The 17446-nt window shown below is 39.5% G+C and overlaps 1 protein-coding gene across 2 annotated transcripts in view; it reads right to left on the reverse strand.

Annotated features, from left to right (window-relative positions):
- Window positions 1–3073: 3073 nt before the first annotated feature.
- The window catches only part of rapgef5 (Rap guanine nucleotide exchange factor 5), a 143642-nt gene continuing 129269 nt past the window's right edge, over window positions 3074–17446 (reverse strand). For both annotated transcript variants that reach the window (XM_033046205.1, XM_033046196.1), the window contains exons 21-26: window positions 12746–12836; window positions 11668–11718; window positions 10413–10500; window positions 8806–8870; window positions 7116–7170; window positions 3074–4076 (exon numbers count right to left, since the gene is read on the reverse strand). In XM_033046205.1, the coding sequence (XP_032902096.1) occupies window positions 3958–4076; window positions 7116–7170; window positions 8806–8870; window positions 10413–10500; window positions 11668–11718; window positions 12746–12836 (469 nt within the window). In that variant the 3' untranslated portion in view covers window positions 3074–3957. The remainder of the gene's footprint in view (window positions 4077–7115; window positions 7171–8805; window positions 8871–10412; window positions 10501–11667; window positions 11719–12745; window positions 12837–17446) is intronic.

Consider the following 17446-nt stretch of genomic DNA (forward strand, 5'->3'; position numbering starts at 1 on the left):
TGTTGGTGTCCCTATGCTCCCGGTGCTCTCATCTGCCCTGGATTTTTAGAAGGTGCACACTGCTATCACTGGGTGTTGGTGCAGAAGAAAGTGAATGTTTAAGACAGTGGACAAGGGGCCTAGCAGGCATGGAACACCTCATTTTCTGTGGAGTTGTGAATGGGATTTATGATTGTGCAGTAATCAGTAACCAATGCTACTTTTGACCTTATGACAGAAGGAAGATCATTAATAATGCAATTGAAGCTGGTCGGGCCCAGGACACTGCCTTAAGAATCTATTCACCTCCATTTATCAATCTATCAACCACAACCATTGCGTAAGGCACAACCCCGACCACTGAAATGTTTTCCTCTTGAAGTTCATTGACTTTATCTGTACCAGGCTTCTTAATGCCACATTTGGTCAAATGTTACAAGTGCAACATTTCAGAGTGTAACATTTACCGAAAATGTTATTAAATACAGTCTGTTCCTAAACTCAAAACAACAGAGAGTCTCTATGTTTCTTTAATGTCATTGACAATATGCTATTGTGGCACTTCAAGGGTACTTTCGGCACATGTGGTACATTATTGAAACCCTCTATAGATATCCAGTTTGCACCAGGGAAATTAACTCAGGACGGGTAAAGTAAATCGTTCTCAAATAGCAATCAAGTAAGAAAACCAATGGTTTCTGTGACTCACTCAAACATCTAACTTCTTACAGAGAAAAGTCTGAGGGAAGGATTCTGCAATGCAAGTGACGTGCATGGAAAATTATCAACATTTACAGAGTACAACATTGCCAGCTGCTGGCCAAACTGCAGCAATGCATCCATCAATCTTACTACAATTTATAATGCATTAAAATACATTCAATAAACATGAAATGCATTCTATTCCCATCCTTGCACTGAATGTTTGGGAGTTCTTTGAACTGTTCCCTTTAAAATCCTTGCACATTTTAATGTAAATTATTCCAGACTATAACCAACAATGCTAAATGACACGGTTGTATCGAGGAGTTTGTTAAACCTGCACTGGTTATAAGATAATATAACAGGGTGACATTTCAATTGTGAATTTTCAATTGAGAACAAAATTATGACTGAATTTCAAACTCGCAGCAGTGTGATAGTATAGGGCCATTCATTCATGGCCTTGCAAGGTTAAATGGACTGCGTATCCTTGCTTAAAAACGGGCTGAAATGTGTAAAAATATATGAATGTACTTTGACATTAGAATATACATAGCGCAAGCAAATTCAAGTGATTAAGAGAGATGCTATGAGGTGTGTAGTTACAAAATAATATTACTCTGATTGATTTACACTACTCTGCCCTGCACACAAATTGCATTGAACCTTGGGTTTCCCCACTTTAAAAATGCATTAATTGGATTTACATGCACTTATTGGATTTAATTGTTCATTAAACTGATTGCAGGAAGTTTAGTATAATAGCAAAACAATCTTACTAACAATGTTACTGACTGCCAATCAGCATACCTAGGCAAGAGGGAGAAGGTGGTAACTGTGCTGTTTCAGGTAAAGTCTTCCAGGTATTAATCGTCATTAAAGATTTTATAGATTCATAGAATCATATAGCATGGAAACAGATCCTTCAGCCCAACTTGCCCACGCCAACCAACATGCCCCATCTTGACCAGTTCCACTTCCCTCCATTTGGCCCATATCCCTCTAAACCCATCCTATCCATGTACCTGTCTAAATGTTTGTTAAACGTTGTGATAGCATCATCCTCAACTACCTCCTCCAGCAGCTCATTTCATATATCTACCACCTTTTGTATGAAAAAGTTGCCCCTTAGGTTCCTATTAAATCTTTCCCCCTTCACCTTAAACCCATGTCATATTTTAAAACCCATTTAAAAAATAACATATAGAAAAAAAAACTTTTCTATTGCTTTTATTTTCTCTCCTTAACTCAACCTCTCACTATTTCGCTTACCCAATCTGATTAGATCTCAATTCATTGACTCAATTCATTGACTTATTCACACTCAATTTCAGTGACTTCTCTGTTTAATTTTCAATCCTTAACTCTCATTATTTAAGGAAACATTGTATGTTCCACTGTAAATTTTCATCCTGGATATCACGTTCTCTTCACAATGTTGTTATTAGTTAGCGATTTGAACTAGCGAGGATACAAATCATTTTTTACATGATGATACTAAGGCATGCCATGCTCCAGCACGTTCTGACCCATTCATTATATTATGAATCCCCTGGTTTCTGCTGTAGGGTAACCAACAAAGCACCTAATTCCTCAAACCTCAATATAAAAAAATGTGTGAACAGTTTTGTCTTTGTAATCACCTTCACCAGTTTCTGAGGATTCGGGTGGCCTCTAAGCCTGTAACTGTTAACGAAAATGACGAGAGCAAATAAATAACACCAGGGGTGTAATTTTTACATAGACTTTATACATTGTGCTTTATTTGTCTTATTTTGCAAATACTCTTGGTACTGTTCCAACTATGGGATGATAGCCTATATTAAGAAAAGCCCATAAACATCAGTCATAAAAATAACTAAAGTCCCATTTAGTCATCTACTCCAATCTACTTACCATGATACAGAATTATGTCACTAAGGTGCAGGTTCTTTGAATGCTGAAGGAAAGTAAACATTGAAAACTGCTAAAATATTAATCATCCTCTGGTGTATTCATCTTCTGGGCCAACATGTGCCAGTCCCAGAATATTGAGATGTGCATTAGATGATCTCACCTCATTGCCAACAGGAGCAGTGGCCACAAGATGCTATACGAGGTCTACATGGGGGTGCTATATGAGGTTAAAATGTCAAAATTACATTATGCCACAGTTTCCTTTACTTTGTGCCCAGCACTGCGTGTCTTTTTGTGAACCAGCATCTGCAGTTCCTTGTTTTCTCATTCTCCGAAGAGGAAGAAGATTAGATTTTATTGCCTTCCATCACAGTGAGGAATGTGGGGAATCCACTGTGGTGGATGTTTATGTTAACTTTGATGGAGTTCTGTGTCTTGTTGCTTTTTTTTAGTATGGCTGTATGGTAATTCAAGTTTCATTGTACCTTAATTGGTATATGTGACAATAAACTGACCTTTGAACCCTTTAATTTAATACTGTTGATTGCTAACAACACTCACATTTAATAATGAGGAGAGGAGGTCCACAAACAAGACCTAAGGCAAATCATCTTTTAAACTTAATGTGATGGCAAGTATTATCACATTTTTAAATTGTATTTCAGATTTCTAGCATCTGCAGTTTTGAGCTCCAATGGTTTTTTGTAATCACTAAATATAGCACAAGATTATTTGTTTTCTAATGTTCTCAGTTGAATGCATCCTTGTGACGTTGCATTGATTTATTTTTGGTGACAGCTATTAGTTCTGGCTCAAACTGACTGCATGGCACTCAAGCACATGTGGAAATCCTGTCAAAACAAGTCTGAATAAGGCCCATTCTGGACATAATGCTGGCGTCAGTGGCACATTGATCCACCAGCAACAAGGCCCATCCCATAACACTGATGCCATACATAAAGCCAGAGACGAAGATCCTGGCCACAGTGCCTTGAAGTAAGTCTGAATATCTGTGCTTTGACATTTTTGGGAACAGAAAGTGGATTGAAAATAATACAATCCTTTTTGTTCTGCTTAGTTTCAGCAAACACGTAGAATGTTTCTTGGCTTCTTGACTGCTGTCAATGTATCTCGGATAATGAAACAGGATTTTTTGATTTTACGCAAGGGTGAAATCCTCATCAAACCCATTGCTACTTTCTCATCTGAAAGTAATTTGGTCTGTTTTTCATCTCTTGTACTGACTTGTGCATAGACTGAGGTTTGACAAAAGATCCCCTGCGTAGCACTCTCAACAAGCCAGTTCGCCACAGTTGATATGTCCGAGTTCCTCACAGTTTATTTCAACAACCGTAATCTTACAGGAAGATGAAGCTATCATTAAGTTCTTGGTTCAAGCCTGTGAGAAAGTTGAAATAATATCTGTTGGTTGTCAATAATATGCAAGTGATGAATGTAGGTTTTCACATCTTGGTGGTCTTTCCGACTACCATCCGTACCTGAAGTCAGAATAGAAAGTGTTTTCATCAATGTCATGCTGAAATTTCACAATGGGCCAACTTGTTATTTTGTTTATGTGCAAATGTTCATTATAAATAGACACTCAACCGTATCCTTTTCTATTTGTCAATAAATAATCAGTCCACAGTCCATAAATACACAGTTCATTTCAACAATCTAGAGAGTCTGTTTTAAGTGTATCTCGAAACTACAGCAATGGAAATTGATAATAATACTTATAAAATATGTTTTCTGGTGAAAACTGAGCAGATTTTCCATCACAATACGATGAATGGAGAATCACAGCACCCAAATGATGTAAGCTAAATTAATCCCAGTCAATTATTGATGACATTAGCAGAGCAAATCTACAGTAATTGGGCCAAAAATAATGGGGCCATTGCATTTCTATTTGCCAAATCCCAAGTGAACACTTCTGTCTCCAAGTCTAGAGCCAAGGCTTCTGAACCCTAAATATTTGCAACTCATGATATGAATGTTGCTAAAATTCCAACAGTTCAATTTTTAACTACCTGTACTCCTTTGGGTAAAGAGTGAATATGTACTGTGAAAGTTGAAATATTGATTTATCATGGGTAGCGTAATCATTTTGAGGAGCAAACTGAAAGAGGACAAAAATATGCTGGCAGAATTGCAGACAAGTGGCAAATGAAATGTAATGCTGAGAAACAGTAGAAAGAACAAAGGGAATAAATGGTATGGTTGTAAATGTGTACAAAGAGAGGGACCTGGGTGAATATGTGAATAAACATTTAAAAATATTACAGGCTGTTGAGAAAGTGGATACTAATGGATTCATGTGATTCATAATTAGAGGCACAGAGTTCAAATGCAGGCTGGTTATACTAAGTTGTGCAGAACAGCAGTTAGGTATAAACTGGTGTATTATGTCCAATTCTGGTCACTATTCTTTAGGAAGAGTGCAGAGAAGATTACAAGGATGTTGAGCTATAGGGAGAGATTGGCTAAGACTGTATTACTTGGATCACAAGAGGCTAAGGGCTGGTCTTATGGAAGTACATATGGAACAACCTACCGTAGGAAGTAGTTGAGGCAAGTACAATAACAATATTTAAAAGACACATAGACAGGTACATGGACAGGTAAGGTTGAGAAGGAAATGAGCCAAACACAGGCAGGCCTAGATGGGACCTCTTGGACAAGAGGTGCTGAAGGGTCTGTTTACATGGTGTATGGTTCTATGACTATGGATATAAAATTAATGTCAGTCCTAGGAGTAAAAAGATCAATAAGGTATTTGAATGAGGTTTATATGATCATGAGGGTAGATAGAGATAAATATTTCATGTTATTATTATTATTATTATTATTATTATTATTGCTTTATTTATATAGCACATTTTAAGTCAACTTGCATTGACACCAAAGTGCTTTACATAAATTAAATAATAAATTTACATACAAACCATAGAAAAAGGTTAAAAATAAATAAAGAAAGAAAATGGACACAACACATTATAGAGTTCAACACAAACATCCCCCCACAACAGAATCAAAAATTTCCACTGTGGGGAAAGGCAACAGAAAGTTAAGTCCTCTTCCTCTGAAACACCCGAGGTCGGGTCCCATTTGTGGCCTTGCAGCCAGTCCGATGATTTTCAGGGCCCTCTTGCCGTGAAGATGGAACACTGGCGTCGGGTGAAACAATTCCTCAAGCGGCTTGGAAAGTCTGGAGCGGCTGCCTCCTCCCCGGAGACCGGAGACCGGGGCACTCGGAGACTTCAGGCCGCGCCGACCCCGGCGAACTCGATCCCTGGCTCCGCGGCGCTCCAAATCCAGCGCCGCCCGCGGCCGGACGCCCGCAGCCCCAGCTCCGCGATGTTTGGATCGACGGCCACAGCGCTCCGGAGCTTACCGCACGGCGACCTGGCAAGGCATCGCCCGCTCCGTAGCTCCGCTCCGTGATGGTGTCCTTGCGCTGCGCCGCCGCCGAAGCTGTAGTCCCGGCCGGTCCCGACAGGAAACGCCGCTCCATTCTCGATGATAGGCCGTGAGGATGGGGCGAAGAAGCAGCTCGGAGAGATGCTGCCTCTCCGACCAGGTAGGGGACTAAGAATTAAAGGTTCCCCCTTCCCCACCCCCACCCACCACATAAAAGACTTCCACTAACATTTTGGACAGGACTTAAAATAAAAAAAGGTGAAGAGACGGACTGCGGGCAGGCTGCCATACACAGACGGCGCCCACTCCCGCACATCCGCCATTTCCGCCATGTTAGCAGATGTTTAAAGAACTAGAAGCTGTGATTTATGATTTGCGGAAAAAAATTGGGGCAACACACTAACACAGCAGTAGAGTTGCTGCCTTATAGCACCAGAGACCCGAGTTCAATCCTGACTGTATGTGACAATCCGTGCTGTATGTACAGACTTTTTGTACGTTCTCCCTATGACCGCATGAGTTTTCTCCGGGTTCTCCAGTTTTCTCCCACATTCCAAAGGCATACAGGTTTGTAAATTAATTGGCTTCTGTAAATTCCCTAACCTGGAGGAAAGAACTAGTGTAAGGGTGATCGCTGTGCGGCGCAAACTCAGTGGGCCGAAGGGCCTGTTCCCACACTATATCTCTAAAACTAAAAATAAAAAACTTAATATGACGGGATTTAAGTAAAAACCTCTTTTTACAAAGAGTGGCTATAATCCAGAACTCTTGGAGATGTATCAGGCCTCTCAAAGGGGAATTGGATAGGAATAGAGGGAAAATAATTTGAAGGGCTATGAGGAAAGATAAGACAAACAGGCTTGACTGAAATGGTGTACTAGAGGCTGGCAAAGAGATATGATGAGCCAAATGGCCTCAGTCTGTGCTGTAAGGATTTCATATGAAGTCAGAAATTAATCAATTTTATTTTTCTCTTCAATCACCTAAAATCTCTCTTTGTTAAAAAAAAAAAGAGCAGGAAAAATGGTAAAATGATTGGAAGGACCCTTCTATCTCCTGAATCCCCACAATGCGTCTCATTCAGCCCTGCGAACAATGAAAATTCTAATACTTACTGATCTGGTTATTCCTGCAGTGCCTCAGCAGTCTAATGGTATCTGCAATCATGTGCTAGGAACAGAGAGAAAAATGAACACAAGGAAAAATTGCATAAAATGCAAGTAGTAAACTAGAAATTGCTTTCTCCTACAACGCGTTTGCATATTGCATTGTAGTAGAACCTATTTTAATGGTAGATGATGATGTTCCGTGATTTCCATTGCAACATCAGTGTTAGAGGACTCATGTTCTGCTGCAAACAGGCTACCTTCAATTTCCTGGGTATGGTCCTATCAACCTGTTACAAACTAGGTGAGAGATTGGCACAATTCACAGGGATAAAATTGGCAGCCACGTTTAGACTAACTTTGCAATTCGACTGGGCTCCTCGCAAAGTTGCTGTTGAATATTGAAGATCAGGATCACAATAATTTCAATGAAGCGTATCCACAAAACTGCCAAAGGAAACTACAGATCTCGCTTCATGTAAGTACAATAGCCTGGATTTTGGAGGTTTCCAAACATTTTCAATCAAAACTACAGGAAATTCTCAACATCAGTGTCAGCAACTTTCCCGGGTGACTGAGACACCGTCCTTCACCAATTTACTGTCTGTCCTTCATCTGTATTTTTTCCATTGGACCCTGCCTAAGCTCCAAAGGGCTTACGTTTATTTGAATTGTTTTTCTTTAAAAGAAACTCCAGCTGTTTATTTCATTTTCAAATGTTTCTACATGTTTCTGAACATCAGAAACATTCAGAATCAGATGTAATTCCTGAAGAGATTGACAGGCTGCAAAGCTCTGGAGGCAGTGATTTGCCATCCTTTCAAGGTTTCTCGAGCTTGTTCTGCCCCATCCAGGTTATTGTTTCAGGTCTCACTGCATGGCGTCAGGACCTGCTTGATTCACAGGATCAGTCTTCCAGATCCAAAAGAAAGTAAGTGTGGTGGGATAGGGAAAGTAAGCATCAGGCTGTACCAGAGAACACAAGGGGTTTTGCAGATAGTCTCCACACCAGATATGATAAACGTTGTGACAGCATTGTGCACTAATCCTCAACAGATTGATATGTCTTCATCAATTCTTTAATATCAATTATCATTAATATTTGTCAGAGGTGATTTTCTGCTACTTTTGCACAAAGTAGTGAACCTTTATTTTTAATTGAGACATGACCTGTCTCCTCCCTTTCCTTAACCCTCTAGCTGTCTCCTCCCACCCTCCCATCCACCCGCCCTCGGGCTCCTCCTCCTCCTCCCCTTTTCCTTCTTTCTTTCCCCACCCCCCATCAGTCTGAAGAAGGGTTTCGGCCCGAAACGTCGCCTATTTCCTTCGCTCCATAGATGCTGCTGCACCCGCTGAGTTTCCCCAGCAATTGTGTGTACCCTGACCAACATTCACGTTTAGTGGCCTTTAAGCTCTCTAGCCCAGCTCTGGATTTGACATATTTAGCAGCTAGAAATAATTTTTGTGGGAAAACAATGACGAGCTGTGATCTCTCAGTTGGTTATTACTTTCATTAACAGAAAAGCACAAAAATATTTGCTAAAAATGACTTTAAATTATCAAAACTAGCCATTCCTTAATTAACATTGTTTACTTCTATTCAACTTTGGATATACCATATGGTTATGCTTACTTATCATGAAAATTAGCCATATTCTAGTACTCATTTCAGAAAATACTAAATATGAATTGTACATACCAACTTTTCAAAGTTGACAAGATTATCCAAAAAGGTTTTGTTTCCTTCATGTATAAATGTTACATCTGACAATAAAAAAAAAAACAGTGATAAATCATAGATATCCAGCAGAAATAAATGTTGAACTGCATTGTCAATTGAGAAAACTGTAACACTTCATGAACTATTCAGATGATGCAATTCTTTAAAATGTATCTCAAATTCGCTGAACATTTGAGAACATGTTAAGAATACGAAAGGAGAAGAAGCTTCTTCAACAAACCTCTTTTTTAAGAAATAAAGAACAGAGAACAGTACAGCACAGGCACAAGCCCACAATGTCTGTGCTGATCATTAAATTACCTTTTCTGCCTGCATGTGATCCTTATATATACATTCCCTGCATATCTCATAAACACCACTATCTATGCCTCTCAAAATTTTATGTACTTCTGTCAGGTCTGCCCACAACCTCTGACGATCCAGAAAAAAACCCATATTTGTCCAACCTCTCCTTATAGTTAATTCCTTTTAATCGAGGCAACAATATGATACATCTCTTTGTCACCACCTCCAAAGCCTCCACATCTTTTCTGTAACAGGGCCATCAGAACAAGTTTGATCTAACCAAGTTCCATAATGTTTCAACATGATTGCCTGTTGCTTATATTCAATGCCTTGACCAATGAAGATAAACATACCATACCTTTACTGCGCTATCCAATTATATTATTGCTTTCAGGGAGCTATGGACTTGGACACAAGATCCTTCTGTATGTTATGTCTCTTAAGTGTCTTGCCATTACTACATATTTCCCCCTTATATTCAACTTCACAGCTTGGATTAAACTCCATCTGTCATTTATCTGTGAACCAGCCTATCCAACATTAACCCTGTGAAACTGGTCATTCAGTATTAAACAATCAACTAATGGTAAATAAACCTCATTATAAGGCTTAATGAATCAATATGCCCACAAATATTTTCCTCTCTGGAAATACATGTTAAATGGTGATGCACAATGACTCTGTACATGCTTAGTGTGTATTGGGCAGGGTGGGGGCAGGTTGAATAGAGTCATCAGAAATGGGGAAATGGGTTTAGATTACAATTGGTTGTTGAAGAAAGATTTGGGATAAGATTGGTGGGCAGGGGTGTAACAGTGGAAGGCTTGAGAGAGCCCACGTGAGGCCAACTGAATGGAAGTGGTTTCAAAAGCACTTATATCCCATATTGTGACACTGATCAATGCTTTATACACAGTGCACTGGATGTATTGCATTGTCTACCTGCCTCCTATCCTGTTGTACTTAGAAATGTGTGGGTTAAATGTAGGTTGTGTTTGGATTGGGGTATTTTAAATGTTAACATCTCACCCTAAATGCCTCATACTCATGATTTGTCAGGCTTATCAAATTGAATATTATAATTCATATTTTATGACTAATTTGTAATTCACAAAAACTCACTTAAATTTGAAAAATATGATGTCAGATCAGAGGCATATCTGCGAACGTGGTAAACAGCATTAACTTGGTTTGTTTTAATTTTAGGTCTTCACCTTCCTTCCCTGTCCCCAGCACCCAAACCCATCTCCCCCTCTCCAAAATGTCCTGTTTGAGATTACCTTTTAGCAGCAAAGGCATGAAGGGTATTTTTGGTGGTTTCATCTTTTTGAAAGCATCTCTGTAGGCTTTATGATTCAAAGACGGATCCTAAAAATGTGAAATATATTAAATCAATGCCATTTATACACATTACTTTGCAATAATAAATCATTACCATTTGCAGCCTTTCAATTTTTTTATTTGCTTTTTCAATTTCTTTTCAGCAGAAGTCCAGGAAAAATGATATCAAATACTGAGGTATTTTTTTCTGGGACTTCAACTGACATTTCATAGAAATTAAGGTGATCAGATGAGGGGCACCACTCCTGAATTTTCAATTGTTCTAAGCGTAGGAGGCATAAGAGAGATAAATTCTGCTCTCGTGAAGGTGGGAGATGGCTACATCAAGGATTGAAGAAATGTTCACCTTTATCATTCCCCCCCGCCACGGGTACCATGTAATCCCGTGCTACCTGCTCCATGGTCGGATAGTTGGTGACTAAACCTTCTCCCCCATCTGGCTTGCGAGGTGAGGAAGGGGCTGTGGACCCCCAGCAGGACCAAAAACAAGATCTGTCAAAGGGTGGATGATCTTCTAGCGAGCCAACAGCCATCCACACTTCAGTAGAAGTTGCGATCATTGTCGTACATAGCATTGTAAGGAGTGAAGAAAAACGTGAAATGTAATTCTTCCCTCTCCTTGCTTCTCAACAGAGAAGTTGTAAGATCACCTGTCAACATCCAGTTGGTCAGAGGCCCTGCCAATGGAGATAAAGCTACAACGTAGCAAAATCATAAATCCTCCACATATTTTAGAGGCATACGCCTATTGTTATACAGCAAAGGAACAGACTTTTCCTTTCATAAGTCTGTGTTGACCATTAAACCTATATTCCTGCCAACGGCCTTTAAATTCTACTAAATTAAAAGCAATTTACAGTGGGCATACAGCATGTCTTTGGAGTATTGGAGAACATGAGAGTATCCATGCAGTCATATGGAGAATGTGAAAAATTCGCATGGGCATCCCTAGAGTTAAGGATTGAACCCAGCTCTCTGTGACAACAGCTCTAATAGCGACACTGTGCCAAACATTTTGAAGTTATAGCCTTGACATTCTGCTTATATGATTTTCCTTCCATTAATTTTCTTGCTCACAACACCTAAATTTCCAATGTGCGTAGCTTTACTCTGAATTCAAAACCACCAGTGCATCAAACATAGAACTAAACTCTAATCAGAGTGTTATGCATTGTCCAACATACTGAGACTTACTGTTAAATGTTCAAGTTCAGAGAAGAGCTTTTTAAATTTCCCAGGCAATTTCTAGGATAGAAAAAAATGTCAATATGAAACTTTTAGTCAAATGATAGCACAAAATCAAAATGTTTCTTCAAATAACAGACCATCTGCTCTCTCTCAGGATTTAATGGGTATATTTAATGTCTGTAATTCTTCCTGCATCATTGATTCATGAGCCCACTATTCCATGTACCAGGCATATAAAAACTGATATGAAGTGTCAGAAACGATAATTGGATTCATGTGTGTTTTGTGGTGGGGGAGGTTTTCTTTATTCTCCAGCTCAACACCAATCATACAATTGTCCTGATATATTTTATGGAGGTGTTGAGAGAGAGGTGCAGTGTGATATTGCACCTAAAACTTGGAAGGACCATTAGGTCAGAAATCATGGCGCTGTTAATGGCAACATCACAAACATATTTTATGTTTCATTTTTTCCTACTGCAGTGTGTGAGTCAGTTGTTTAAAAAAATGACACAGGATTGCTCCTTCCATCAAAAGGACACACAATCAATATGCTTCACAACAGCTTTGACAAGATGCAATGGCCAAATAAAACCATTGTCGGTTTCACATTTTCAGCCTTTCTCTTGGGAACAGGAACAGGATGTAGTTAATTCCCAAGATTATATTGTATGCACATTGTGCTTATTTTTCACAAGGGGTTTCAGCAAATTGGTCTGACAACATTGAATGTATTTTGGTTTAAGAATGGGATAAAAATGAATGTATAAGTTGGAACGTTACTCAAAATTTCAAGGAAATAATTAATAGCAAATTTAAGAGAACTTTGCTGGAAATGTTCTGAAATAATGCCTTGCACCTTACCATTTGAATAATATGGAAAAGCTGTGTAATTCAATGCAATGGTTGATGCATCTCCATTTTCTTCTGGCATACTGTGACTGTGTCTCATTAACGATCTGTTTCCACATATTAACAAAAGACAACTCTCTACTGCTCACTTCAGCATCCCATAATGTTTCTTTGTTCACTCTTTCTTAACGTTGTACAGAGAAATGACACTTCACAACAGCCAAGTGCTTACCTCCCAGGTTTGAGATAGTCGGCAGACAGCAGCACTGTTCAGACCCATTATAATGGCGAAGAAAGAGTTAAAGTTCCGCAGTGCCCTGCAGCTAGGAGTTAGAACATGGTTCCATGTTAGATTTTTGTGTTAGTTGCGCAATAAAGAAAAACTGCATCAATCACAAAACAGGTGCATCAGGAAAGATCCAGGACTCCTATAATCTCCTACCTGCTTTCTGTTGGGGCAAAATCTCCACTTGCTAAGTCCCCGTTATTATCCCGAGTCTTGAACCAAGATATTGACACAAAACATCAACCAAACCCTTTGGCATCATAGAAACCAACCTTTCCCCCATCCCTTCCATCCATTATCTCCTTCTACACTTCATGTGGCCTCAGGAAAGCAGCCAAAATTCTGAAGGATCACTCACACCCCCATCATTCTCTCTTCTCTCCAAATGACTTCTCATGAGCTCAGGATGTATTCTCGAACCTCTAATTGACCGCGTTGTGACTCTAGTACTTTTAAAATCTGCACTTCCTCTGTAGCTGTTACATTATATTCTGCCTGAAGAAGGGTCTTGACCCAGAACATCACCGATTCCTTTTCTCCAGATGCTGCCTGACTCGCTGAGTTACTCCTGCTTTGTGTCTATCTTTCGTTTAAAGACAGCATCTGCAGTTCCTTCCTACACACTATATTCTGCATTCAGTTTGTTTTCTCCTTTTGCACTATTTGTTGTACATATGTATGGTATCATTGCATTCATGTATGGTGTGATCTGTCTGAATAACATGCAGAACAAAGCTTTTCACTCAGTCTTCCTAGACAAGATAATAATAATCCAATACTAATACATTCTTAGGAAGACCCCTTGACACAAAATATGGACCGTTTCTCTCCCCAATCTTGCTGCCTGACCGGCTGAATGACTACAGCATTATCTGTCTCTGCGCCTGCTTTCTGTTGTCTCGTTACATTTATATTTCTTTCCATTCTTTTCTGCTTCAATCTTTACAAAATCACTTCAAAAACACAGTTAAGGCTCTTCAGGAGATAACAGCAAAACAATAAAAAGATTGAACATGTACATCCTTGATTATTTATACAATGGTCCTTAATTAATTCAATAAACCAAGGGACAGGGCAACTGCAAAATAAATGTAACGTGGGGCTGATAATTGAGAAAAGGTCATAGGTGATAGGAATTAGGCCATCAAGTCTACTCCGCCATTCAATCATGGCTGATCCATCTCTCCCTCCTAACCCCATTCTCCTACCTTCTCCCCATAATATCTGACCCATGTACTAATCAAGAATCAGTAATCTATCTATCTCTGTTTAAGAAGGAACTGCAGATGCTTGAAAATCAAAGGTAGACAAAAATGCTGGAGAAACCCAGCGGGTGAGGCAGCATCTATGGTGCAAAGGAAATCGGCAACCTTTCGGGTCGAGACCGTTCTTCAGTGACCAATCTTCAATTATCTCTGATAATTGCTCAAAATTGCTCAGATAAACTGGAGAAGAGCAATTTTGTTTACATTTTGTAAAATCTGGAACCTTGTACCAGAAGGGATTCTTGTTCTCCCAGCACAATGCTTGTGACTGAAAATTTCCCCCAAAAAGTCAATAAGTGTAATATGCAATATTTCCCTGCAGAGAGATAGAGCTTAAAAAATGGTCTGTGACGTTTTTAAAATTAAATAATTGTTGCAACTAAATGCCTTTTTACAAGGATTAAAAGATTGAGATATTGCCCAGTGCCATTTAAAAAACAGTGATGTTGGATTCTTTTGTATAATTTCATTCCAGAAATACTAGGGACACTGTAAAATTCTAGTTACATTTTTCACAGCTGAAGGCCATGAGCCTCATCTCAGAAGCCAACATTTAAAGGGAATTGCACAAAAACCCCAGGAACACTTTCCCGACGTGGTGAGTGTTGAGAGCAGGGAACATGCTCACCGATTTACTGACAGGGACCAGAAGACGCTGAGGGGTGGCAGGTAAAATGAATGAATCATGAACAGCCAGAAAAGTTTGGAAACTCTGGGAGACAGGAGCTCCCTCAGATCATTCTCTGTTAACTCCTTTCATTAAGAGTTCATTTACTCTCAGAATCTCCAATGCTCTACATCAACTGGACTTTGAGAGAGTGCGTCATCTTCCAGATACTACAAAGTTTGCATGTCCCTATTAAAGCTGTCTGCAAATAACCCGTATTTTCTATTACATTGTACATACACTGAAGTGGATTGTCAACAATATTAGCTCTGTGTGACACAAGACAGAGAACCCCATCCAGGCTGTTTTGTGAACCTACCAATTTAAGTTCTTGTCCTTTATTCAACATTCACAGGGTCAGGGGTCAGAGTGACCCACAATGCTTTGCTGCCATAACTAAATCATTGATCCAAATTTCCAAACATGTGTAATATTTAGAAATGTAATCATATATTGTAGTGTAATTACATAATGTAATCACGAGGTTGCATACCAAGGCACTGCTGACACGTGGAATTTCCGGTTTGTGGTTACCTCACTTTGTTAAATAATTTAACGTTATAGAAACATAGAAACATAGAAAATAGGTGTAGGAGTAGGCTATTTGGTCCTTCGAGCCTGCACCGCCATTCAATATGATCATCCAACTCAGTATCCCGCATCGGCCCTCTCTCCATCCCTTTAGCCACAAGGGCCACATCTAACTCCCTCTTAAATATCGCCAACGAACTGGCCTCAACTACATTCTGTGGCAGAGAATTCCAGAGATTCACCACTCTCTGTGTAAAAAATGTTATTCTCATCTCAGTCCTAAAAGATCTCCTCTTTATCCTTAAACTGTGACCCCTTGTTCTGGACTTCCCCAACATCGGGAACAATCTTCCTGCATCTAGCCTGTCCAGCCCCTTAAGAATTTTGTAAGTTTCTATAAGATCCCCCCTCAATCTTCTAAATTCTAGCGAGTACAAGCCGAGTCTATCCAGTCTTTCTTCATATGATTTGATAAAAGACATGGATAAGGAGATGTTGCACGAATACTGCATAAGTAGATAAATTACGGTAACTAAGCAAAATACCGTAAGGAAAGGGATGGAAGTAATTTCCGTGGAGCCACTAAAACTGCCAAGTTTAAACTGGCAGACAAAAATGCCGGAGAAACTCAGGGGTGAGGCAGCATCTATGGAGCGAAGGAATGGGTGACGTTTCGGGTCGAGACCCTTCTTCAGTCTTCCTTCGCTCCATAGATGCTGCCTCACCCGCTGAGTTTCTCCAGCATTTTTGTCTACCTTCGATTGTTCCAACATCTGCAGTTCCTTCTTAAACAAAGTTTAAACTGGCAATCATTAGTACATTTATAGAAACAATGATCTTTGTATTTGACAGTTAACAATAAATTATCTAGTACGTGCAAGTAAACACAGGAACTAGTCAGGAACCACACAGAGAGCTGACATAATGTTCCAATAATAAGTCAGATGCTCCCTGCACCTCAGACTTCACTGCCATTCTTGGTATGAACAGAATTGTTCTCTATTGATCATGGGTTCTTTCATGTGTGTTAAAGAGATCAATATATCTTACTTAGGACATTCCTCCAAGGGCTAATGAACAAGTTCTGTGTTTGAAGAAAAAAGAGTTTTTACATCAGTATAACTCCTTTGAAGATTCAAACTATGAGGAAGATCATTGGATTGCTTTTCACCATGTTCTGAGTATTTTTAGATAATGGGTGCTGAAAAGTGTATTGGTAAAATTGGATAAGAGAAGAGGCACTCACAGTAGGTGGGGGCTGAACTATCAAGATGGAAATCATTGGTTAACATTCTGATCTCCAGAAACTATCAGTTACCTGCTTCGACCCCAATTAGAGTCACCTGTACAACATGCAGGGATAGAAATTAATATGTTTCATTTTATCGGCACTAAAATTATGAGGCATATCTCATTGATGCAATTCTTAAAACCTCTAAAGTGATTGTAATATTGCACAGCACCAGTTAAAGAACAGCATCACCTTGTGTAAGCCCTAACTTTTTTTAAATAGCAATCACCACTCAGCTAAAACCTCACCAGCTACCTCTCAGAGGCCAATGCAAATCCACCAGCATTCTTCATGTTACAGTAAGACTGCACTGGTGATTTCGGAGGGCAGAGGTTATATGTCCTAGGTTTAGTGAAAGGTGCAGAAAGAAGCTAGTTACCCAGGAGAAACATGACCTGTACAAGGGGAGTCTCAAAAACTTCCATGTTTACTTTCAAGTGACGGTGGTGACAGGTTGCCAGGGAGGTTTTCATTAGGAGCAACATTCCCCACACTGATGACCAATGTCATAACAACTGACCTCATCAAGTTGATTAAAGTGAGCTACCACAAGTTAATATTCTTCATCAACCACAGAGGCCTCCTGTACTTCCCCATATGTGCTTATATTTACTTTACTCATGTGGCCAAACAAAGCAGTACCTAGCACAGCTCTGTAGAAGCTGATGCCCCAGCAACGGAAGCTGAGCGAAGTGCAGACAGCAATATATCATTTTGAGCAATACATCATACTGTCCACTAAGCTATATCTTCCAAAATGTATCACTTGGGGTTCTATGACCCCTAAAATATGAAATGCAATTGTGAACGGTGAGGAACAAATGAATTGCAGTAGCTGCCAGCAATCCTGTCATTGACACGAGTAGTTCTCTCTTGCTTTACATTGAGACTAT

The sequence above is a fragment of the Amblyraja radiata genome, chromosome 2 (assembly GCF_010909765.2).
Source record: "Amblyraja radiata isolate CabotCenter1 chromosome 2, sAmbRad1.1.pri, whole genome shotgun sequence".
Classification (NCBI taxonomy): Eukaryota; Metazoa; Chordata; class Chondrichthyes; order Rajiformes; family Rajidae; genus Amblyraja; species Amblyraja radiata.